Raw genomic sequence first — 26,110 nt, forward strand, 5'->3', positions numbered from 1 at the left:
TTGCCGGTGATTGCTATTATTTCCATCAAATCTAATTCTGTGTCAAATTTTGCAGATTCAAATTTCATCAAATTTGTATCACTTTTGATTAATAATAAATGTTGTGTGCTGTTTTAGACATTGTCAGTTTTTACTTTGTGACAGTCTATCATGATAGTCATTATGAGGTGGACAAAGCCATATTTATTTATTAGTGTACAGCATTTTGTCAGCATAAATACAGCATTCAGCTTTATTGTTTATCACCTCTCTCTTGCTACCTTAATTATCATTCCCTTCCCTAAGAGAATGTTCCTTCGAGGTCCCACACAATGTTTTCTTTTCTCATAAAATGTGTATTACAGAATATTTTAATGGTATGATCCTTTGCCACAAAAGAATGAGGAACTTGTAAAGGTGGGGCTTTAATCTTATTCATTTATCTCCAATGCTTAGCACAGGCCCTAGCGCACAAGAGATTTTAAAGAGGCCCTCAAATTCACATGCAAAGACAAGTTGGTTCCCTTAAGATACCAGGTATATTGAGGTGCTACTAAAAATCGTGAGATTGTCCTAAAAGTGCATTATCAGATACATTTATGAATTTGGCTAAAGTTCACCATTCTTCCCTCATAACATGGCCCTCTGCTGAAAGACATCATGCTTACAATCCTGACCTCGCAAAATCAGGGGACAAATCTGACTTCTGATTCTTTTCCTTAAAAAAAAAAAAAAAAATGATGTCTGGGGCCTCCCTGATGGCACAGGGGTTGGGCACTGCACCATGAATCGGTCAGCAGCCTCTGCAGCACGAGTTCGATCCCCGGCTGACCAGTGAGGTACCCACATGGCACAGCAGACCTCTCCTGTCTCGCCTGCTGCTGCCCTCAGCAGTGTATTTCAGTTAGTCAGCCTGTTCTGCTCCCCACTCTGTCTCTGGTGAATCCTCTCCCGCCCCGCATCTCTGGCCTGTTGTTGTATACATAAATAAATCTTTAAAAAATAAATTAAAACTTTAAATCTTACATCTTTATTCCTTACAATGTGCTATTCTTTTAAAAAAAAAAAAAGAAAAAAAAAGATGCCTAAGCCAGGGAGAGTAGATTTCATGCACCAAATAAACAGCAACACTATAGCAAACAGGGGATTCAGGCCCTCCAAGAAGTCAGTCGGGAGCCATACCTTGCCCGTGCGTGGAGTTAAATAACTTCCCAAGCAAGCAGCCCCCTTTAGGGCCCCAGAGCAGCTCTAGGGGCGACAGAGGGCCCAGCGGACCAAGCCAAGCCAGGCAGGCCGGGACAAAGCCCTGGCGGCCTCCACGCGTCGCCATGGCAACGCGCGGCCCGTGCCCGCCGGATTGGCCTGGCGGGGCGCGCGCGGGGCCTGCTGGGAGAGCACGTCCCCGCCGCCGCCGCTCTGCCGGTTTGAACGTGGCGGGCCTGATGTGGGCGGCGGGGCGGTGGGGGGCTGCCTCGCCCCCTCGCGACACCAGGTTCCCGGCCTACAGCAGGTCCAGGTCGCGGTCCTCCTCGGGCCCCTCCGTCGTCATGGCGGGTGCCCGGGGGCAGGGCCTGGAGGCGGTGGCGGGGTGCTCGCTGTCGCCGCCGCTGAGCTGCACTAGTAATTCCACCATGTCTCTGTTGTCCCCCCTCGGCCACCAGAGCTTCCCGTTTGACGACAACGATGGTGACGGGGAGGATGAGGAAGACGGGGACGAAGATGCGCGGGACTCAGAGACCAAGGTGCAGAGCTTGAGAGGAACGGAGTTACAGGGGTGCGCCAGGTAAACTGGAGGCTGCCGGCCCCTACAACCCGGCCCAAGTTCCTTTAGACCCTTCTGGGTGCCCTTTGCTGGCCAGACACCTTCTTATCTTAACCCCCAAGACGGTGCAGGCCCGTGCACACTGGGGGGCTGCCCCCCCCCCTTTTTTGGGCACATAGAATGTCCTGAGCCAGTTCTTATAAATGACAAGCCTAATACAGTTCTTAATATTTTTTCTTGAAAATATGATTGCTGCCACCTCGCTCCTTGGAAAAACGCACAGAGTCTCAAACACACAAAAATTTACTACCGTTGTAGGGATTGTATGTGTATTCCAAACTCTGATTGTGAGCTCCAGATCTGTTGTCCAAACCCTTAACATCGAATTGGCAACTCAAAAGAGTTGCCAACTATTTTGAAAAAAATGTGAATTAGGTTGTGGTAAGCAGTATACTTTCAATGTTATAAATGATGAGTGGAATCACAGATTTTAGCAATGTCACCCTCAGCATCCAGAGACAAGGCTGTCTGATTTGAGCACTAAACAGTGGAATAGAAGTCATTGAATTAGAGACTGTTAGAACTGAAGAGATTGCTAAAACCACCTTTATTTATTTTTACAGTTACTCATTCTGCGAACATTTAGTTTGTGCCACATGGTTGCATAGACACTGGGGACCAAAAACAAGATAGACATGATTTTTACATTGCTAGAATTACAGCCTAGATCAAGCCACTCATTTTACAGATAACAAAATTGAGGCAGGATACAAATAACAAGTCTGACGAAAAGTATATACCTAGTTATTAACAGAGCTGGGTACTAAGGTATAGCAGTTACCTTCTCGCTTCCCTTTTCTACTTGCCTGTTATTGCTTATATAGAAATATAGACCCAAAGGCCTATCCCTGAAGTTTATCTTTTTCTGAGACAGGCCTAGTAATTCAGGTCCATTCTGGAATAGACTCCCTACATCATCTTCAGAAAGCATTTACAAGCTTCTGATTATCAAGCTCTAAGCCACAGTACAGGAGATCAGACCATAGGGCAGCAAGATAGCCCCCTCAGTATAAGGCTTTCATACCTGGAGTTAGTGCACTGGAAAATGGAGCTATATGAAAAAACTCACACACACAGTTAACAGCATTGAGTCTCAAGAATGAGAATTTAGAAGTCAGTACAATGGTAGGAATGGAGATCAACAAGAGTAACCAAGCAAGCCACTTGTCCAGACTCATTGTAGCAACAAGAAACAAGTCTTTTCTGATCAACCTGATAGCAGAACTCAATGGCAGAATCAGAGTTTCAGGAGTCCATTTTCATAGGGGTCTTCATCAGCTTGAGCTGATCTTAATTTAAAGGCTTTGGGAAATACCTTCTGGATCTAATCAGTAGGACTAAGCAATGTAGATAGTTTGGCAGCCTAAAGAATGATGCCTGTCAAAATTACAGCTCAGTTGCTTTTCATTTTCTAAAATTCCCCAAGGAATTAAGAGAGATTGAGTTGAGCATGAAGATGGATGAGGAGTGATATGGAAAGAAATATCCCACATTGGTGTTGGGCAGGAAGCAGAGCATCACTTGTTTCTCTCCTTGGAATTCTAATAAAGAACGAGGTCAGGGACAAAGATGGGATATTGGGTTGAGGAGTGACTTAAGAGTTCTATCAAGTAAAACTTTAAAATCACTGAGTATCTCCTTATTAGAGACTCCTTATCCAATACCAATGGTTTGTGCTTACTTCATATATGTTTGAAATTTTCTATAATAAAAAGTTTACAAAATTTATTCCTTTGCCTAGAATTCCAGAACATCAGGCAGGCAGTCAGCTCAAGATCAAGGCATAGGCATCAGGAAAAAAACATTAATGCAGTGACTTGGTGTGGAAAGTGGTGTCCGAAGTGGTTGATAGTAAAGGAAGAACGAGTAACGTCTGTTTAAATTGTAGTCATTTGTTATTGTTAAGAAAAGGAATAGTAGTCTTTGTTATTTGACTATTTTTAGTGCTTATACATGCCAGAATGAGCTTATAGTATCCCATGGCTAAGCCTGCCTTTCTGCTCATAGTTAATTCCCTCAGCATCAAAAAAAAAAAAAATAGGTAAGTTTTGGAGTGGAAAGCAGGAGTTGTCAAACCTTGTGTGTGGCAAGTGTGTGGTTGTCAAACCTTGCGTGTGTTCAGAACGTGATTGTGCCTATTTCCGACTTCCTGGAGAACAGATGATAAAGTTTTCAAATGCTTCAAAAAGATAGCACTTCCTTTTAGGAAAATGAAGTGTTTAGAAAGTTTTCTTATCCCTTCTCCCTACTTGTAGCTTTCAGTTGGTGCCCCAGCTGAATGGTTTTGGGGCTGAGGGGCTGAGAAGAGGCAACCATAATTCTAGGCAATGAGCAGCCTCTGTGTGGATCAAGAAGTAAACTTGGAGCTGGGTGGGATTTTATGCTCTCTTCCCATCTTTCACCTGTCACAGTGATCTGACCGTGTCAAAAATAATAGGACAAGGCTTTTTTGAGATATATTCAGACATCAGAAAAGATAGTGAGTAGGCTTTTCCTGAAGTCTTTGATAATATAATTTGGTCCTGCTGTTTATTCAGCGTTATCCTTGTTTTTATATCATTCTGTGCATTAGGAAACCCATGTCTTAAGAAATGGCTTGGTCATAAAAGGTTTTTATCATGCTTCTCTTGATTATTGCTAGAGCTGTGGTGTATATATATGTTACACATTTTGAACACAAGTTGAAAATGTTAAGACATCAGGCCTCCCTGGTGGCGCAAGGGGTTAAGACGTAATCTGTGAAGCTAGCCACAGCCACTGCAGCATGAGTTCTATCCCTGGCCAGGGAGCTACCCACATGGCACAGCAGACCCCTCCTGTCTCACCTGCTGCTCCCCTCAGCAGTGCATTTCAGTCAGTCTGCCTTTCTGTTCCCCACTCTGTCTCTGGTGGATCCTCTCACCCCCCTCACCTCTGGCCTGTACCCCAGTTCTTGTATGCATAAATAAATAAATTTTAAAAATGTTAAGGCAAGACATTTAATACTTACAGTGTCATTTAAAAAGCTGATTTCTTTCAACAAATATTTTTTAGAGCATACTGTATTCTAGACCCTAAGCTAGGCTCTTGAAGTAAAATGAGTTAAGACATGTTTTCTATCTGTTAAGGAATTCATGTCCTGTAGCAGAGATGGACAAGTGACAAAGCCCAAGGTCCTTATTCCACATATTTTGCAGTGAATTTCACTGTGAGACAATAGAGACAGTGCCTGAGTTGAATCTTGAGGAGAGAGTAGGAATTAACCGTACTTTTAACCGACATATACCAAATGCACCAAGTATCCGGAATTGTGTTGTGTGCTTTATCATGCTCCAGCTTATGAAGTAGTACTGTGAGGTTCCCACTACTATTATCTCCATTTTATAGATGAAAAGCAGAGGCTTAACTAGGTTGAAACATGTACACGGCAAGAAGAAAATAGATACAGATTTACCCCAGAAGTTTTACTCCCAAATCTAATCTTACTTTTGGTCAAGTGTGGAGGTGGAGGAAAGGAATTTCAGTTTTAGGCATAGCTGCAGAGCACAAGCACATGGCGCCTCATCATGAGCCTCTTTCCCACTAACGTACAGATTCCTTAAGAGCATGCATGAATAAGGAATAGCAGGGGAAAAAAGCACAGGTAAACTGAAACTTTGAGGTGGGAATAAGTACATAGCAGTGGACAAAGCATTTTGTTGCCAGAAGCAGGAATATATATATTTTAATTTTATATAGATTTTACATCATTCTTCCTTTTTGTACAATGTATGCTTTCTCCTCTCGGGTATAGTGCCAGTATAGTCCCACCATCAGTTCACCTGTGCACCATCACCACAGTCCCTTGTGCTCTTCCCGTCCCTGTTTTGATCCCTCTCCCTCCCCTCCCCTGCAGAATGTCTCTGATTAATAGTTGCCTGTTAATTTTGGTTTTTTATTTATTGTAATTATTTTTTTTCCTGATTCCACATTTGGTTCCCCTATATTCCTCCTGTAAGGGAAACCATCTGATATTTTTCTTTTTCTTGCTGGAGAAGCAGGAATAGTAAAGAGACAAAGAGGAGTTGAGTCTTTAATAACAGTCTCTAGAGCTGCCCTGCGTTCTGAAAAAACACTCTTTCCTTGGGGGCTAATTATTCAGCTTTTGCAAAGTTGTATGAGGCTTGTTTAGCTAGCCATGCCCCTGTTGTTGTTTTTTTATTATTTACGTGTGTATTATGAGTATTTCTCCTCCATTTACCTTAGCTTGGCTGTGTAGTTACTTTTCTCTGTTCTCAGAAGAGACTGGCTGACAGAGATGCATGGTAGAAGTGGAGACAATAGTAGGAGGTAGGAAGCTATAGACAGCTGAGGACACCCTGTCCACAAAAATGACAAAACAGCATCAACCAAACATTTTTGTAACTTTATTTTATAACAATTTCAAACTTACCTGAATTTGAGATTATAAAGAACTTCTGTTCACCCTTCACTCAGAATCTCTAATTGTTAACATAATTGCGTTATCATTTTCTGTCTATAGACATATTCTTTTTTTACCCCTGAATTATTTAAGGAAGGAAAAGGGAAAAGTCTGCCCCAGGATCTGATAAGGATCATATATTGAATTAGTTGTCCAAATACAGGATTTCTTAAGAATAAAAAATAGTTGTTATTGAGGCAAATGGACTGTGTGTGGGTTATCCCAATGGGTTTTTAATAATGTGAGTTTAGAAGATGAAAGAATGCAAAGGCAGCTTGGTGATTAAGCTAATTCAAATATCTGACTTCTTTTTCATGATCTTTCATTGTACATTTGTATAGATTAGTTTATATGTATTTGTAAATCACCATATTGCAAATATTAAATTCTGTTTTCTCTCTATGCCTAAGTGGTTTTGGCTGAGTTTTGTACTACAAGTGCTCTAACGGCCTCTCTTTTTGTATCAGTGAATTTGATTCAGAAGATAACCAAGAAAAGAAACAGGTGCCCTTATCAAAAAGCAGCCTGACACCATGGGAAGTGTGGTTTGTTGGCAAAGAGAAAGAAGAACGTGATCGTCAGCAGCAAAAAGCTTTAGAGGTAAAACCAGACAGTCTGTTTTTTTTTTTTTTTTAGTTCTTTATTTTTAAGATTTATTTATTTATGCATACAACAGGTGGGGTACAGGCCAGACGTGCAGGGGGGTGAGAGAATTCACTAGAGACGGGGGAACAGAACAGGCAGACTGACTGAAATACACTGCTGAGGAGAGCAGTGGACAAAACAAGAGAGGTCTGCTGCACCATGTGGGTTTCTCCCTGGCTGGCTGGGATTGAAATCCTGCTGCAGAGGCTGTGGATTGCTTCATAGTGCTGTGCTTAACCCCTTGTGCCACCAAGGAGGCCCAGACAGGCTGCTTTTTATTGAATTCATGAGTTCACAAAGGATAGTTGCTATTGAAATTGAAATGTTAATGATACTATTCCTCAAAACAAAATTTTTTCATTGTTTGTGTTGGTTTGATGTATCAATTTTAATAACTCATTGTAGATATATATTCATAGTAAGAACATTTAGAAAATACAGCTAAGCATAATTAAGAAAATTTAAATCTCTAATCTTACCACCTGAAAATAACCATTGTTAATATTATGGTGGATAGTCTACCAGATTATCTTCTGTGTAAATTAGTATATGTATACACAACAGACACACACCCACACATCTATAGGAGCTTCACCATATGTACATTTAACTAAAGGTAAATTCAGCTACATATTTAAAACCATCTTTAAAATATTTCATTCATTTTTAATTGTATTATTTTGTATTGAGGTAATGTTGGTTTATAATGCCATATATGATTTGGGGGTATAGGGTTTCGCCTACATTTAGATGTATGTCACACACATCGAAACATACATATACCTGAAATAATATCTTAATGTTGTGTAAAAACTGTTATTTTGTTCTTTTTTTAAGGCTGGTTATCACCCATGCAATGGCTTTTAGACTTTTAGTTTGGAAAATACTGATTTAGTGAGCTAGTGGTGAATTGGAGTTCATTTTATGGTATTCAGCTTTATCTCTAGTCTCAGAAGTCACTTGTTAGATTAAGAAAAGGAGGGTCATTTCAAGTCATTTTAGAGTCATCTTACAATAAAAAGCTAATTAGATTATAGAAAATTCCTAAGGGAGCAGCCGGGACTTTGGAGGCTGCTCCACAAGACTGAATTTTAGAGTTTCCATTCAAACTTTGTGAACTTGGAAAAGTTAATTCTTTGAGCCTCAGTCTCTACCTATACGCCAGATGTTAAAGAGTGAGTAGGGGAGAGAGAAGTTAAAGTGTAAATTTTTCAATCATACTTTCTGGATTCAAAACTTGGGGGTTGGGCAAATCTTTAACCTGTCTGTGCCTTGATTTCTTTATCAGTGAACAAGGGAGAATATTTACCTCACAGTGTTGTTATGAGGATTAAATAAACATCAGGATGTGGCCTCATATATAGGCAGCATTCAATAAAATTTTTATTATGTGTGAAAGGAGATAATAACTACCAAAAATTTGTTTTAAGAACAGATTAAAGTAGTCAAGATAAATTCCCTATAATGATTGAGCATGTAGCAAGATATAACTGCTTGAAAGAGTGAAATCTTTTGATTTAGTATTTAGTAGTTTGCCATTTTTATAGCTAATAGATGTAATAGACTTATTACATAACTCTGAAGCAATTAAAATAGTATGAATTTTACTGTATCGGTCATGCCAAAGATACCATAATATAATAGACCAGCTACTCAATTTGTTATAAGACAGTTTTGAGTTGTTGTGGTACTCACATTCTTTCATACTTTTTTCCTTTGTTTATTTTCTAAATCCACACATTCCTTATTTTCTCTCCTTATTTACTATATTCTCTAACTTGTTTACAAATCAGCATTAAAAGCACAGATTTTTTTTATTTTATATATATTTTTATATCATTTTTCATTTTTGCACAATGTATGCATTTTCATTTTGGTTATAGTCCACCTACAATTCCCACCCGCGCTTGTTTTGATCCTAGTCCCTCCTCCCCACCCCCATAGCGTATAACATGTCTCTGCTTTATAGTTGCTTGTTGATTTTGATTTTTACTTTATTATACTTAGTCTTTTTCCTGATCCTTTATTTAGGTTTTCTAAATTCCTCCTATGAGTGAGACCATCCGGTATTTTTCTTTTTCTTTCTGGCTTATTTTGCTGAGCATGATCCTTTCCAGCTCCATCCATGTTGCTGCAAGTGGCATGAGTTTATCTTTGTTGATTGCTGAGAAATATTCCATTGTGTATATATACCACATCTTCTTGATATGTCATCTATTTTTGGGCATTTGGGTTGTTTCCAAAGCTTAGCTATTGTAAATAGTGCTGCTATAAACAGGGGTACAGGTGCCCTTTTGAATTAATGTTTCTGTGTCCTTTGGGTAAATACCTAGGAGTGGAATTGCTGGATCATATAGAAGCTCCATTTTTAGCAGATTGAGGAAACTCCACACAACTTTCCATAGTGGTTGGACCAGTTTGCACTCCCACTAGCAGTGCAGGAGAGTTTCTTTTTCCCCAACATCCTCGCCAACATTTGTTGTTGCTAGTTTTTTAAATATGTGCCATTCTCATTGGTGTAAGATGGTACCTCATTGTAGATTTGATTTGCATTTCCCTGATTACAAGTGATGTTGAACATTTTTTCATACGCCTATTGGCCATTTTAAAAGCACAGGTTTTTAACTATAAGGAACAATTCATCCCACATCCCTACTAAAGCGTGAAGTCCAGAGAAGTAACTCTGTCAAGAAAAAAAGTTTGAAGATGTCAGTTAGTGCAGGGCTGGGACTTGATCCTACTTTTTTTGGCTTCCAACTGAAGTCAAAATTTTTCCACGGTGTCAAGATAACATTTAGCAATAAATACGTCAGACCTGGTATTTAATTTTGAATGTACCCTGGCATTCTTAACTTTCTCCTTTGACAATTTAAAGGGTATTTTGGTCATTAGAAAGATCATCCTCTTTCATAAATTTAATTTTAATTTCAGCAACACACATTTAGATTTTTTTTAGACATCTTTGTAAGATTGAATGAAAAAATTATTTAGTCCAATAAAACTACCCATTTACAAAATGGTTATATTTGTAACTATGTTAAGATGATAAACATGACAAATTTGAATATACATAATACTAATGTATTATGCAATGTATATGAAAACCACTATATTGGTTTTATAGATCATAGTTATTATTTAAATTTTTATTTATTTATTTATTTGGTATTTCTTTCTTTCTTTCTTTTTTTATTTTTTATATTCCCCATACAAAATTACAACCCCCTTATTTTGACCCCAAGCCCGCCTTTCCCCACCCGCCACCCCCCATAGAGTGTCTCTGGTTCATAGTTGTTTGTCGATTTTGATATTTTCTTTCTTATAGTTATTCTTTTTCCTGGTCCCTTATTTAAGTTTTCTAGATTCCTGCTATGAGTGAGACCATCCGGGATTTTTCTTTTTCTTTCTGGCTTATGTCGCTGAGCATGATCCCTTCCAGCGCCATCCATGTTGCTGCAAATTGCATGTGTTTATCTTTTTTGAATACTGAGTAATATTCCATGATGTATATGTACCACATCTTCTTGTTGAAGAGGAAATGCAAATGGCCAACAGGCACATGAAAAAATGTTCAACATCACTTGTAATCAGGGAAATGCAAATCAAAACTACAATGAGGTACCATCTTATACCAGTGAGAATGGCACATATTAAAAAAACTAGCAACAACAAATGTTGGCGAGGTTGTGGAGAAAAAGGAATTCTCCTGCACTGTTGGTGGGAGTGCAAACTGGTCCAACCACTATGGAAAGCTGTGTGGAGATTTCTGGACCTACTAAACATAGAGCTTCCATATGATCCAGCAATTCCACTCCTAGGTATTTACCCAAAGGACACAGAAACATCAATTCCAAAGAGCACCTGCACCCCTATGTTTATAGCAGCACTATTTGCAATAGCTAAGCTGTGGAAACAACCTAAATTTTTATTTTTTAAAAAGATTTCCTAACTCTCTATGGCCTTTGGTTGATTCTAAATTTTAACATTTGTGCTAGCATTTTAGTACAATCTGTTGTAAATTATAAAAATTATCTAGTTTGTAAAAGCAGGTGCATTTTTTTTTTTCATTGTCTTACCTTTGGCCATTTTATTCATCTGCCCTTAATGAAGGAATAGGGCAGGATATGGAGTTGGTGAAACTCAAAAGCTGTCAGTTTTTCTGATTGTTATCTTCAGTGGTAAGAAGATCTTTGAAAGTTAACAAAAGCTATTGAAATAAAAATGCATGCTTAGGATCCCTCTTGGATTTTGGTTTTCTATAATCAAGTGTTTACTCTGTGGGAAAATAGCTATAATTCTGTTGAAATTCAGTGGTGTACCAGCAGACAACTTAGGGGCCTCGTTCGAGAGGAGACTCTAGCTGTGTCCAGAAAGACCTGCCTCAGCACTGAACAGATGGAGTCATTCAGGGTGGGAAATTCTAAGAGGAGCCAGCGTTGGAAGGGAGGATCGTGTCTCTGAATGTGATATATATTCAGCAATGGTAAATTACTTGAACAGACATCCTGAGGTTAGAGCACTGTTTGGTCAGTGGTAGGATGTTCAAGGCACTTTTTGACCTTACCTTCATCTTTAATTCTTCTATCAACATTTAGCTAAAATTTGTGAACCATGAAAAAGGAAACAAAGTTTGTTTTTTTCCTCTGATTTTTTGAGTATAATTACTTGAGGATTCTTAAAAAGTTTTATAAATACAATCAATCATATCCTTAGTTTTGTATTTAAGTAATTTTCCTGAAAATAAAAATCAGGACTATTTTAGAAAATTTTGCATAGTTTTCAGATCTGTATCTAGCCTGTGACACACACACATGCTCCCCCTTTCTGTTTTCTGATACAAGTATAGACCTCATTCCCCTTACAACTCATACGCTGTGGAACCCCCTAGTCTCCCTCACAATAGCTCCGAGCCCTTCAAATGTGATCTTCAACCTTTGTCATTAAGAGCTCTAAATCATCCCTTCTGCAATGTATTCCTGCTTCATGGTGTTCCGTTTACTCTACCTATGTCAAAAGACCTTATTCCATATTAGTGCCACACTCTCATTTTCAAGTTTCTCTTCCCCCAACTTTCCCTTCTAGTTACACCTACTTCCCTCTCTTCCTCTCATGATACCCATTTCTGATGACGTTGGTCCACACCGTGTCTCCTCTCATCTTCCCGTCCCTTCCTTACCCCTTTTCTGCACTCCTGTTATATACAGTACCTCACAATGGAGCACTTAATTTTTGTGTGTGTATGGAATCAGATTAGATCAGAGACTTCTGGAGTTTTATCCCTGTATCTCAGTTCTTGCTACTTTTATAGTAGGCATTTCATTAAAAAGGACAACAGGCCCTTGAATAATGTTGTTTCATTGTAATGTTGATGAGGAAAAAAGAAATCCCTGCTGGCTGTGTACTCTCCTTCTATGTCATTATGCCTAAAGTGGTAGTTTCCAGGACCTTAAAAATGATAAATGAGAGCTTCCTGTATTCAGTCAGTAGTCAAGGAATTCAGAGGTAATGAAGAATCCTTTTAAAATGAAGATGGAATTTTTACTTTAGGTAGGGACTGGGAGGGTGCAGTATGGTATTTAAAAGACTTTCTGAAGAAGAAGAAAAATACCAGATTGTTTTACCTGTAGGAGGAATGTAGGGGAACCAAATAAGGGATCAGGAAAAAAAATAATTATAATAAATTAAAAAGCAAAATTAACAAGCAACTATTAATCAGAGACATTCTGCAGGGGAGGGGAAGAGAGAGGGATCAAAACAGGGGAGGAAAGAATGCAAGGGACTATAGTGATGGTGCACAGGTGAATTGGTGGTGGGAATTTTACAGGGACTACACCTGAGAGGAGAAAGCATGCATTGTACAAAAAGGAAGAATGATGTAAAATATAAATAAATAAAATAAATGTAAAAAAATTAAAATGTTAAACTAAGTTTAAAAAAAAAATGAAAGACTTTCTGAATGAGTGAGGGCAACTCTTTTGTATGCAGCAAATTTTAGGATGAGAGGTCCTTATAGATGAGAGGTTCCTGTGACCAGTTGTTCTAAAATACAAGAGATACAACATTCTTGGTGTCAAATTTTGTCTTCATTTTATGTAACAAACTGGATTGTCTGAGAGTTGAAAAGTTGCTCTTCCTACAACTACCCATCCCCAGGTAGGTAGGTCTTTGGGAAGGGAGGGTTCGAAAGGAAGATTAGGGGTTAATCAAAGACTTATAAAAGGATCTGATTATTAGTATCTAAGGAGGGAGAAGAAAAATAACCAGTAATTATGGTCCTAGAGTTCTAGGAAGTCTAGTTTGAACAGCATTCTCAACTAATGCAGTAATTTAACTGATGAGTGACAGAGTGGTGGCATTCAGCTCGCAGTTTTATTTGGCCATACCTTCCACATTCTTTCTCCTGTGGAAATGCCCAAACGTGTAGATTCGAGTGACAGCACAGCAGTTAAATAATCTGGGATATGAATGTGGTTTTGTTTTACACTCTAGCAGCTATAAAATCAGTGAAGAAAAGCCTAGATTCTCTTTTTTTTCTCCGAAAGAAAATCGAATGGTTTCTTTACATTTCTTCTGTGGTAAATTCTGAATTAAAATTTTAATTTAAGGATTATTCCCATCCTTTATCTTCATCAAGAAACTAGAAGCTTTTTATAACTGTAAAAAAAAGTTATAATTCTCTTGAGATACGGCCAATAACATAAGTGATGCCAAAATTTATGTGTGGGAAAGTTGATTTCAATGAGTGTAATTTAGCTCGTTTAGTCTAAGAAACTAGTGTTTCGCTGCCAAGCAGTTATTTGCATTTCTAAAAAATGATTTATACTTTCTACTGAAGCTTTCTTTTCATCATAGACTAGTTACTTAAGTAAGTCATTGTCACTAATGGTATATTTTCTATAAAGGAAACTATATCCTTGTTTAATCTGGCTAACCTCAGCCTTTTTTAAAATATGTGATTTGAGTACTTCTATTAAATGTTGCCTATTGTTTGAATAAAATCCACAGGAATTAAATCAAGAACTAGAAAAAAGAAAAGAAATGGAAGTACGGGAAAAAAGAAAGATAATTGCTGAAGAAAAGCACAAGGAATGGGTTCAGAAAAAGAATGAACAGGTGAGGAGTAACAAAAATGCACACACGCTTATTGATGGCTTTTTGGCAAAGCCTTCTTCCTGTTATGCCTCACTGCCTAGGTTTTTTTGTATTTTCTCAGATTCTTTCTTCTCTGGCTTCCTTTTTTTTTTTTCCCTGCCCAGATGGGCCTTTATCTAGTCTCTGCCTCCTGCTCTTTGCTCTCGGCTTCTCTCCCTTTTCCCTAATGCGGCCTCCACTTGCATCTTCCTGCAGATAGTCTTGAAGTTTTCTCTCTAAACCTCATTTTCTGGAATCTTGGATTTCCATCTGTTAGGTCAGTAGGTACCTGTAAGCCTAAAGATCTAAATGCATTTTTGCCTGTTCTCCCCTCACAGAACAAGTCTCCTAATTCCTTCATTTTGGTTATTAATACAATTCTCCTAATTCCTTCATCTCAGTCACTTTGGCATGATCAGAATTCTTCTGTTGTTTGTAATCATCTGCTTTCCTTTGCAATTACCACTCTCCTGTCTGTGATCTCTTTCTGTCTGTTCTCATTATATCTTTCAACTTATTTAATGTTGATTTCTCCATTCTGGAATGTAAGCTCCATAAGGGCAGGGATTTTTGTCTCTTTATTTCAGTTCTCCAGCAGCTGATCAGTACTTGACCCATAATAGAGGTCCCCAAATACTTATTGAATGAATAAATTTGTTGTTTGTGTCCTTGTCAGACTAATTTTGCTAAAGATGTCTAATACCATTCCCCAATTCAAAAATTGTTCTTCATGATTCCCCCCTGGCCTCTGAATAATTTTTTTATAATCTAGCTTGACTGGTGAAAGACTTTTTCTACTCTGTGGGCCCTGTCTTCCTCTACCAGTGATCCCGTCCCTGCTGCTTCCAGGCATTCTTTTGGGAGTATGCTGATACTTTGGAGTATCAGTTTTACTGGAAAATTTTTGAGAGGAAAAAATGTTATTTTTATGTGAAAGCAAGTACAGCTAATTAAAGAATAGAACAAATTTTATGTTATTTTTAAGATATCTACTAGATTTCAACTAAATCTTGAACTTTGAACTCTGTTCCCCATCCCCAAGGGATATCTTGTCCATGAGAAATTTTGAGAACATTTTTCTATTCTTGCTGTTTCTCACTTCCTTATTCTCATATATAGGACATTTCATCAGTATGGAATCTCATTATAGCCTCCACTCCACCTTTCCTTTTATTATCACACTCGAAGCATTTCCTGCATGAAGTGTTTGCTGATCCCAGGCTGGGAACTCTTTCCTTCTCTGAATCCTATCCATTTATAACACTTAGTCATGTACTGTGCTGTATTATGTATATATTTTGTTGCTGTTTTGTTCTATGCATATGTCCTCACTTCCTTTGTAACTTTAAGGCTCTCAAGGATAAGAGTTATTTTTTTATATTTTTATCAATTTCCAGATCTAACATCATGCTTTGCAATATAGTAAGCATTTGTTATTGGAATGAAAGAATAAAAATGGTATCTTCCTTTCACTTTTAATACATTCTTACATATTAATGTGTATGTTTATTACATTTTTATATTGGATCACAAATCAGAAATTTTGAACATACTTTTGTCAATTTGTTTTCCATTTTGATGTTTGCATACTTAGAATAAAACTGCTTTTATTATAATCCAATATTATTTATTTAGTCAGATATTTAAATTGTTAAGTCAGTTTAAATTTTGAATTCAAATTTGTGGTCCTTAACTCTTGTATCTAATGCCCAATGATATTTGTAAAGTTACCAAGTAAGTACTTTCAGTAAATTGAAGATGACATAGTTTTCTTTATTCAAGCATTGTAAGAGGAAATTAGCTAAAACAAGTGCTATAATCCTACATGTATTTTTTTCCTTATGTCAGAAATAAATTGCCTTGATTTTTTTAAAGTTTGCTTCATCCTATACTACAGGAAAAAATTTTGTGTGTGGATAAATGCAAAAGTTAAAATAAGTCTGTAGCTATTACCAAGCTTTCTGGAATCTTTTTTGAAGTTTGTAACTATATGACAGAATGTTTTTACATCTACCGAATATATGCTCTTTTTCTCTAAAAGCTTCTCTTATCTCTAACTCCATTAAGCTCATTTTACCATGCCAATCAAGCATGGTTGTTGTTTGTCTAAGAATGTAAGATACTGCTGAGAGATGATATATTCACTGTTTTAATTAGTAGCAGAAGACCTAATCCAATTATTTGGGAAAAAATTTCTTTCTTTTGGAAGGAAATGGTTTGACCTGACTAAATCATTAATTATTGAAAGCAAGATTCCATAGGTTGAGAATAGTTCAAAAATGAACCCTGAGAAATTAAATTTACTTAATCTGGACAACTCTTGTGCATGTTAAGCAATAATTGATTACGCTATTTTTTTTTTTTTAAGACCTATCAGATTTCGTATTTCAGTCTTAGTTACATTTACCTCTATTTGTAAAAACTGCTCTCCTGGTTCTTCTCTTCCTGTCTGGCATCGAACTTTTTTCTCCTCTGTTTATATTTCATGGTGTGTGGTCCTTTGCTGCCTCCAGCTTCATTCACATTTTAGCTATATTTGTGGCATTATTTTCTCTAAGTCGTTTTCACTGTGTTCTATCAAAAAAAAAAATAGACAAAAAGAATGTATGTATCCATTAACAAATCTAGTTTCTTATAATATAACTGTAAATCATTAAGTCCTTTTCAAGTAAATGGCTTATCTTGTCTGATACTCTTAACTTTGTTGCCATTCTAATTCATCTTCTAGATTTGTCTTTTTAAATGTTTTATCATATATTTTGTAAAAGGACTTTTAAAAATCTTCACTGTACTTTAAAAATTTCTAATTCTCAATTAGAATCTAATTCTCAGGACATGAAACTGATTTTGTTTTGTAAACAATTAATTCAGATCAACAAAGTATATGGTTGATAGCACTGCTATTAGTGAATCACCCATATTCAACACATTTCCTCTGTACCAGGTAAGCAGAAAGAAGCAAGATAGAAAATCAGGAACTTTATGTAGCTCATTGTTTTATCAGTTTCCTTCAGTTATAAGAAACAAAGTTTCTCTCAGGTCGCCATCTTTTTTTTTTTTTTTTTTTTAAATGGAAGATTTATTGTAGTGCTCTGTGTGGTATAGAATCAGAGTGCCAGAAGAATCCAATGCCTCTCATCCATGGGCCACCAACTCTCAGTACTTCTCTTTGAGTGCCTACTCTGTTCTTTTGTTAATTAAAGGCATTCCATTCTCCCTTCTCTAGCTTAAGTCCTAGTTGTAAAATCAACTTCATTGAGCTAAAATTGACAGGTAGTGAAATACATCTAAGTTTGATGATGCACGTATATATCTGTATAACCAGCACCACAGTCAACATAAAACATTTCAATCACCCAGAAAGTTCCCTTGGACTCCTTTACAATGAATCCCTGCTCCCCACTCCCATCCAGAGCCCGCTCCTAGGAAACCATTAGTCTGATTTCTGTCTGTTTGGATTAGATCTGACTTTTTAAGAATTTCTTTTAAATAGAATAATAGGCTATATTTATACACCCACACACACATATATGTGTATTTATGTGTATAAACATATATACATGTATACACATATATACACACATGAGTATGTGTGTGTGTATGTGTTTGACTTCTTTCTGTTTTAAATTTTCCTGATAGTTCATGTATTAAGTTTGTTCATTTTTTTTATTGCCGATTGGTATTCTGTTCTTTGGAATACCACAGGTTGTTTATCCATTCACTAGTTGGTAGTCATTTAGGTTGTTTCTAGTTGTGGGGAATTATGAATAAAATTCCATAATCACTCATATACAAGTCTTTTCATGGGCATTTATTTTCATTTTCCTTGGGTAAAATGCCTTGGAGCTGACTTGCTGAGTTGTATGGTAAGTGTGTGTTTAACTTTATAAGAAATTGCCAAACCGTTTTTATAAGTGCTTGCCCAGCACAGTTGTAGGAAAGCTCTACTTGCACCACATCCTTGCCAAACTTGGTATTGTCAGCCTTTTTCATTTTAAGTCATTCTAGTGAGTGTGTATGGTGCGTCATTGTTGTTTTTTCTTTTCCCTGAGATGTAATGATATTTAATATCTATTCATGAGGTTATTGTATTCATTTGATTGAGCCACCATAACAAAATACCACAGACTAGGGGGCTTAAACAACAGAAACTTATTTTCTTACAGTTCTGGAGGTTAAAATTCCAAAATGAAGGTGTCAGCAGGGTTTAACTTCTCCTGAGACTCCTTCCTTGGCTTGTAGATAGATGCCTCCTCTCTGTGTCCTCACATGGCCTTTTCTCTGTGCATGTGCCTCCCTGGGACTCTTCCTCCTCTTATGAGGATATTAGTCCTGTTGGACTAGGGCCCTACTCTTACAACCTCACTTAAACTTTATTATCTCTTTAAAGGTCCTAATTCCAAATACAGTTAGATTGAGGATGGAGACCTCAACATATGAATTTGGCAGGAGGGGAGGCACAACTCAGTCCATACTACTTATTGACTAGTTTTCACATCTTTAATTTTTTGTTTGGTGTTGGATTAATTTTTTGCCCATTTTGTAGAAAGATTGTGTGCCTTATTATTGAATTGTGAGAGTTCTTTATATGTTCAGGCCACAAGTCCTGTCACATATATTTTTTTCTCCCATATAATTATTTAGTAGTATGTTTTATTTACTTATTTTTTTAAAGATTTATTTATTTATTTATTTATTTATTTATTTATTTATTTATTTATACAAGCCCTGGGTACAGTCAGAAGCGCAGGAGGGTGAGAGAATCCACCAGAGCCAGAGCAGGGAACAGAACAGGCAGAAGGACCGAAGTACACTGCTGAGGGGAACAGCGGGCGGCAGGAGAGTTCTGCGCGCCATGTGGGACCCTCGCGCGTGGCCAGGGATCAAACCGGTGCTGCGGAGGCTGTGGGCAGCTTCACAACCCAGCGCTCAACCGCTGCGTCACCGGGGAGGCCCCTAGTAGTATGTTTTAAAGAGCGGAAGCTTAAATGTTGATGAAATTTCACATTCTGGTTTTTCACTGTTGTAGTTAGTGGATATTGTGTTCTATTTGAGGAATGTTGTCTATCCCAAGGATGTAAAAATATTCTCCATTGTTTTCTTCCAGAAAGTTTTTGTAACTTTAGCTTAGCCTGTATGTGTATTTTGTATTAATTTTAATGTGTGGTATGAGTTACAGATCAAGGTTAACTTTCTTGCATATAGATATCCAACTGTGTCAAGACTACATGTTGAAAAGATAATCTTTTCCCTATTCAGTTACTTTGGCACTTTTGTTTCAATTGTGCATATATGTGTGGGTCTGTTTCTCAATTCCATTGTTTCATGGATTTATATCATATGCCAGTATCATACTAGCTTATTACTATAGCTTTATAATTCTTGAATTTGTGATTGTTTTAATTAGCGTGAATCCTCCAACATTTTTCTTTTTCAGAATTCTATTGTAGTCTGCATCTTCCATAGGCAATTTAAAATTAGTTTATTAATTTCCTTAGTGTCTGCTTAAATAGTGTCTGACATTGAGATTGTATTAAATATATAGATCACTTTGAAAAAATCTGTCATCTTAATCATATCAAATTTTAAATCTATAAACATGATTTTTCTTTCCATTTATTTGAGTCATCTTTGATTTCTGTCAGTAATGTTTGTAGTTTTCTATCTAGTAGGGTCTTATGCATTTTTTGTTAGCTGTATCCCTAAGCATTTCATATTCTTGATGAGGAAAGCAGTAATCTTCCTTCTTCCTGATATTATCTTACAATTTCCATGTCTTGTTTTGATACCATAGTAATGCCAGGCTTTAAAATGAGTTTAGGTGTGTTCCCTTCTTTTCTAAAATTTTTGTTGTAATTGGTATTATTTCTTCCTTAAATATGTAATAGAATCTACTAATGAAGAGTTTTGTTTGTAGGATAGTTTTTAATTCGGAATTGTTGCTATAAGTAGATGGTTATTCAGATACTGTATTCTCAAATCAGTAAAGTGGTATGTTTTAAGGAATTTTGACATCTAAATTGTTGAACTTATGACATAAAATTGTTTTTAATGGTCTGTAAAATCTGCAGTCACCTATTACTTGCCGTCTGTGTAACCTTAGGCAAATTGCTTAACCTCTTTGTGCCTTAGTGTCCTCGTTTGAAAAATGAGAATATAATAGCACATCTATCTTATATTGTGACTTATAAGAATTAGTTGACATGGTAACTACATGTAAAGTGTGTGAAATAATAACAAGCAGAGTTAGTACTCAATTAATGTTAGCTGTTATAATTAAGAACAACATGGGGACTTGACTCCTTGCTGATGAGGTCATAGAGGAGGGTCATGAGCCAGATATGATATGCTCTAAGATCCTTTTCAATTTGTAGATTTTATGACAGCATGAAATTGTTAACATTTAGTATTGTTTCAGTAGATATTGGGTTTTCAGCATAGAAAGAATTCCTTATTGCTGCTTTTGGCTGGCCAAGAAGGAGGAAATATAGCAACCTGAGGAATAACTTGGGCTTTGATTGTCAAGACCTGCCTTTTGCACATAGCATAGGATATATGTTGTATGTAATTAATGTTTTTTGATATTATTTGCATTATCTGTATTAAAATATTGTACAAGATACTTTTTAAGGGAAGAATTTCTTTTATTGGCTCATTTCTTTGTTCCATGAAGAGTGATATATATGATATTTGTATTGCATATACTTTATGCCTTGTAGATTATTTTCTAAACTTTTGATAAAGCAAGCTAGGTGTGTCTTTGGTTATTTAGAATTTAACTATGTTGGTGGATCATCTTTTGAAATAGAAAGGGAAAAATCAGACATAGTCAACAATTTTTCCTGTAACCAGCCGGTTAATTAGTATTTTAGACTTTGTAGGCCATACAGTCTCTGTTGCAGCTACTCAGTTTTTCTGGTATAGTGCAAAAGCAGCCGTACACCATAATTATATAAATAAATAGATCTGATACATTTCAATAAAACTTTATTTATAAATACAAGTGGCCTGGTGGAACAGATTTGACTAACAGACCATAAATTTGCAACCTCAGTTCCCTGTAAGACTTACAAGAATTATATAGCCAGTGTTTTGCCTATATGTGCCCATATAGCAATATTTAATGGGCCAGAATGTTTTCTGTAATTCACTGATGGTGAAGATTTATTCAAGTATTCATATTGGCAAACTGTTCAGGAAATGTATGCATTTGTGTCTTCTATTTTAGAGTAAGGATAAACATCAATTAAAAAATACTAAGATTTAGGGCAATCTAACAGATTGTAATCTCTCTTCACTGATTTATTCAATGCATTTTTATTGAGTACCTAGTATTTACTCAGCACTCTTTCAGGCTCTGTGTATACTTTAGTGAGTAAATCTCTTCCCTGCCCTCATGAGAGTTATAGGCCAGCTAGTTGACTAGCATTGACTTATAATTTGCAGGTATGTTAAATATTTTCAAAAGCCACATGCGCCAACCACTGTCTTGCCACCTATTTTAAAAGATAACTAAAGTTTAAGAAGTAACTTTATAATACAGTCCTTCCTCATATGAGGAAAAGTGCAGGTATTCAATTAAAATTCCTCCACTTTTATTGAAGCAAAGAAAAGAAAGGGAACAAAAAATTAATAAAGAAATGGAGGAAAAAGCTGCTAAAGAACTGAAGAAAGAACATTTGCAAGAAAAAGCAAAAGAAAAATATCAAGAATGGCTAAAGAAGAAAAATGCTGAAGAATGTGAGAAGAAGAAGAAAGAAAAGGTATTTTTATTAACATGACCAGTTAGAATACATAACTTTGATGTACATCTGTGCCTACTATATTTTAAAGATTTATATATTTATACATACAAGAACCGGGGTACAGGCCAGAGTTTTGGGGGGTGAGAGGATTCACCAGAGACAGAGAACAGACAGGGAACAGAACAGGCAGATTGACTGAAATACACTGCTGAGGGGAGCAGCAGGTGAGTCAGGAGACGTCTGCTGCGCCATATGGTTCACCTCCCTGGCCGGGGATTAGTGGCTGCGATGAGCTTCTTAGGTTGCATATTAACCCCTTGCGCCACCAGGGAGGCCCCTGTGCCTACTATATTTTAGTAAAGTATTGAAATCTGTACTATGTTAGCATAAGGAATCACATGAGCTATTATCTATTTTTTTTTTAAAGATTTATTTTTTATTTATTTATACAAACACTGGGTACAGTCAGAAGCATGGGGGGGTGGGGGAGTGTGAGAGAATTCACCAGAGCCAGAACGGAGAGCAGAACAGGCAGACTGACAAAGTACACTGCTGAGAGGAGCAGCGGGTGACAGGAGAGGTCTGCGTGCCATGTGGGACCCTCGCCCGGTGGCGGGGGATCAAACTGGCGCTGCAGAGGCTGCGGGCAGCTTCGCAGCCCAGCGCTCAACCGCTGCGACCAGGGAGGCCCACTATTATCTATTTTTATGTTATTTTACTGTGTTTAAGTTTTTTTTTTTTTTAAGGTTTATTTTATTTATGCATACAAGAGCTGGGGTACAGGCCAGAGATGCGGGGCGGGGATGGTGGGGTGAGAGGACTCACCAGAGACAGAGTAGGGAACAGAACAGGCAGACTGACTGAAATACACTGCTGAGAAGAGCAGCGGGTGAGACAGGAAAGGTCTGCTTCGCCATGTGGGTTGCTCCCTGGCCGGCCCAGGATCGAACCCTTTCTGCAGAGGCTGTGGATTTCTTCAAAGTGCGGTGCTTAACCTCTTGCATCACCAGGGAGACCCCTCTGTTTTAAGTTTTAAGATTGAATATGTATGTATAGTTTTCTTCAGTTGAGAATATTAATAAACACGCTGATTTTTTTAGTCAGATACAAAATTTTTATTGTTGTGAATTACTCTTTTAAAACAACAAATTGCTTTTTTCTTTTTGAGTTTGGTATCTTATTATAACTTGGAGTTAGATTCCTTCCCTAGTCTTGTCAAATTGTGCTTTCAAATTATAGAAATATGATCAATATGTATGATCAATCAGTCAGCCATTTGGGTGGGAAGCTACTAGGGGAAAAAAATCAATAGACTTTGAATGAAATTTTTAGTCAACAGAATATCCTTGGAGATTCTTTGGTCTTGTCATTTCAAGGAAAAAGAAAAACAACGACAAACTGAATTACAAGAAAAAAAGGAAATAGCAGAAAAAAAGTTTAAGGAATGGCTGGAAAATGCAAAAAATAAGCCTCGCCCAGTTGCAAAGAGCTATGGTTATGCCAATGGAAAGCTTACAGGTTGGTTTTATGTCATGTGGTTTACATAAATATGGTTCGTAGGAACAAATATTACACATTGTGTTTCCTTTTGACAGAAATAGAAATGTATAAAAATCATTTTTCTTTCAAATTACTATTTCATTTATTTATTTTTAAAGATTTATTTATTTATACAAGCACTGGGTACAGTCAGAAGCACTGGAGGGTGAGAAAATTCATCAGAGCCAGAGCGGGGAGCAGAACAGGCAGACTGACGAAATACACTGCTGAGGGGATCAGCGGGTGCAGCAGGAGAGGTCTGCGTGCCTGGTGGGACCCTCGCCGGTGGCCGGGGATTGAACTGGTGCTGCAGAGTCTACGGGCAGCTTCGCAGCCCAGCGCTCAACCGCTGTGGCACCGGGGAGGCCCGAATTACTCTTTTCTTAAAGACTAAAACATACTGTGTTGCTGTGGAGATACTACAACTTTATTGTAATTCTCCAAAAAATCTTAAGGCAGTAGTTGTAAAACTGCAAGGTAATAACTTCTAACAAAAAGATATAAGAAAAGCTCTTACTTTTCTTGGATGATAAAGCCTCAATCAGGATATTTTTAGAAGGGTCATTTTTCCCCTTTTCTTCTAACTCTCTAAGACAGAGCTTCCAATGGCTGTGGCCCTTTGTTTTTGCAGGGTGTAATACTGAGCAGCCTAGGAGCCAGACACAAGATGGTGTGGCCTGTAGGCTTCGTCTGATTATAAATGGTGATGCGTGTTTTCCTTTGTGTTTCGTGTTGGAAGTTCATACCTTGCTGACAGCTGCCTTCACTTGTTTAAGTGATTTATTATTAAAAATACTCCCATTCTGTTTTGTTCACACAATGGAACATATTCCAGACTTTGTTTTGACCATCTTAGTGAAGTGTGTGTTGACATATCTATGCAGTTAAAGTGGGCTGCCCAGGTCTGAATGACACATTCCTGCTGTCAGAATTCGGGCCTCTCGTACATGTCACAGAGGTCATCCATTACAGCTACTGAGCATGAGCTGTGCCTTCTTTTTTTCTTTGTTGTTTGAAAAGAGGAGTAATAAGTAGTGGTTTTAACTAGATGATGAGATAATAAAGTTAAAACTTCAGTTGAGAATATATGTTGACTAGAATTTAATTGCTAAAAAAAAGACAAACAATCCATTCTAGAGTAAAATAAAAATGATATAGTAGACTAAAATTAAATAATAAAATAAAAATTTATATAATAAAAATATTAATCTGCATTCTAGTAAATGAGTTTTAGTCTAATAAATACCATATTTGTCTTCAAATGCTGCATATTCTCTCTTGCCTTTAAGTTTTTATTCCTTACATTCTTATCATTTATACAAGTTATGTAATAGAGAAATTTAGATGACTAACTATGTGATTGGAATATTTGGATATGATACCAAAATGTTGCTTCTTCAGTTATTAGATGTCAGGTATCTAACTCTTTAAAGCTTTCATATCCATCCCAGTAAGGGAGCATGCCATAATTAGTATTCAAAATGACAGTGACATTATATTTTATTACTTTGATAGTAATTTTGAATTTCAGTGATTGTAAGTGATTCACTGATTCTAAGAATCTTGATTTACTGTAGCTATATATACAAAATGATTTTTTTCTATGAACTTAAAGTGTATGACCAGGGGAAATTAGTTCACAATCAGTTGTAGTTTCGAGTTAAGAAAATGAAGTCTTGTTTAACTTAAGAATTCTAAAATTGATTTCTTAGTAAAGGCTTTATAGGAGTTTTTATTTTTAGGGTCTTTAATATTGACATTCTTTGGACTCTTGGAATTATCTTTTCTATTTTAACTTGTACTGCAATATTTACTGTGTTTTAAGTGTCCTTTGTTTGAAAATATTCAAAAGTTCAAATTTTAAATTAATCAAAGTTATTTTTGGCATCCCCTTTTGGTTGGTTTTTTTTTTTTTTGACATTTTTAAATATTTTTTCTAGGTGTTTTAAAATAAGTAGTTTCTTTGTTCTCAAGAAGGTTATTTTTATTTTGTGTTATTCTGATTTTTTAATAATTTTAGGTTTTTACAATGGAAATTCTTATCCAGAACCAACCTTTTATAATCCAATTCCATGGAAACCAATCCATATGCCTCCTCCCAAAGAAGCTAAGGATCAATCAGGAAAGAAGACCAAAAGGCCCAGCATAAGTCAGCCACACAAGCCACCATCTCTAGTAGTTCATAAAGCCGGAAGCAGTCTTTGCCTTGGAACTCTCTGCAAACTACAGAGATAGTAAACATGGGAAATTGCATGCTTGTATTGGGGGCTATTTAATTTTAAAATTAGAGATTGATTTTTTTACTCCTTACAGTTCAACATTGATGTAGTTAATTGACAAACTCAAATTTTGCATGTGTATATGGAGTCCTTAGAGTTTATTGGGGACAATATTTTATAGACATTTTCATTCCTATAAATATGTCAAGGTTGATTTCACATGTTGTTTCACAGCATAAATGACTAAATATCTAACAGTTGGTTTTGTATTTAGCTTCTGTTAAGCCTACACTGTAATACCAATAAAACCAGCATTTTTTTTTCTGCGTTTTTATATGCCATGTTGTTTGTGTTTATGTTTATGAAGATTAAATTCAAGCCAACATTTCTAAACTGTATGCTCAAGATACTAAGTGCTATAATTTTCCCTTGTAAATGTTTTTAAATAATCAGTCATGTTTTATAACAAGGAAATGAATTTAGAATTTTTAAAAGGAAAATTTTAAAACATTGTTTTGTGCTCTGGGCCTTAGATTGATACATAGTAATCTTGAGACACTAACAATATTTTGCAGCACTTTGTAAAAGT

The 26,110-nt window shown here is 36.7% G+C and overlaps 1 protein-coding gene across 2 annotated transcripts; it reads left to right on the top strand.

Annotated features, from left to right (window-relative positions):
- Nucleotides 1-1,305: 1,305 nt before the first annotated feature.
- CCDC34 (coiled-coil domain containing 34) lies at nucleotides 1,306-25,537 on the top strand (the record flags this gene model as incomplete). 2 transcript variants are annotated; one of them, XM_084241622.1, is made up of 6 exons in its annotated part: nucleotides 1,306-1,762; nucleotides 6,710-6,842; nucleotides 13,893-14,000; nucleotides 21,623-21,781; nucleotides 23,140-23,281; nucleotides 25,323-25,537. In XM_084241622.1, the coding sequence occupies 6 exons, from the start codon at nucleotides 1,308-1,310 to the stop codon at nucleotides 25,535-25,537; spliced, it is 1,212 nt and encodes a 403-aa protein (XP_084097748.1). The 2 variants fall into 2 exon arrangements, with proteins under 2 accessions (XP_084097748.1, XP_084097749.1); XM_084241623.1 differs by having other exon boundaries at nucleotides 1,678-1,721.
- Between the last annotated feature and the right edge of the window lie 573 nt (nucleotides 25,538-26,110).

This window comes from Talpa europaea (genome assembly GCF_964194135.1).
Source record: "Talpa europaea genome assembly, chromosome: 1".
Lineage (NCBI taxonomy): Eukaryota > Metazoa > Chordata > Mammalia > Eulipotyphla > Talpidae > Talpa > Talpa europaea.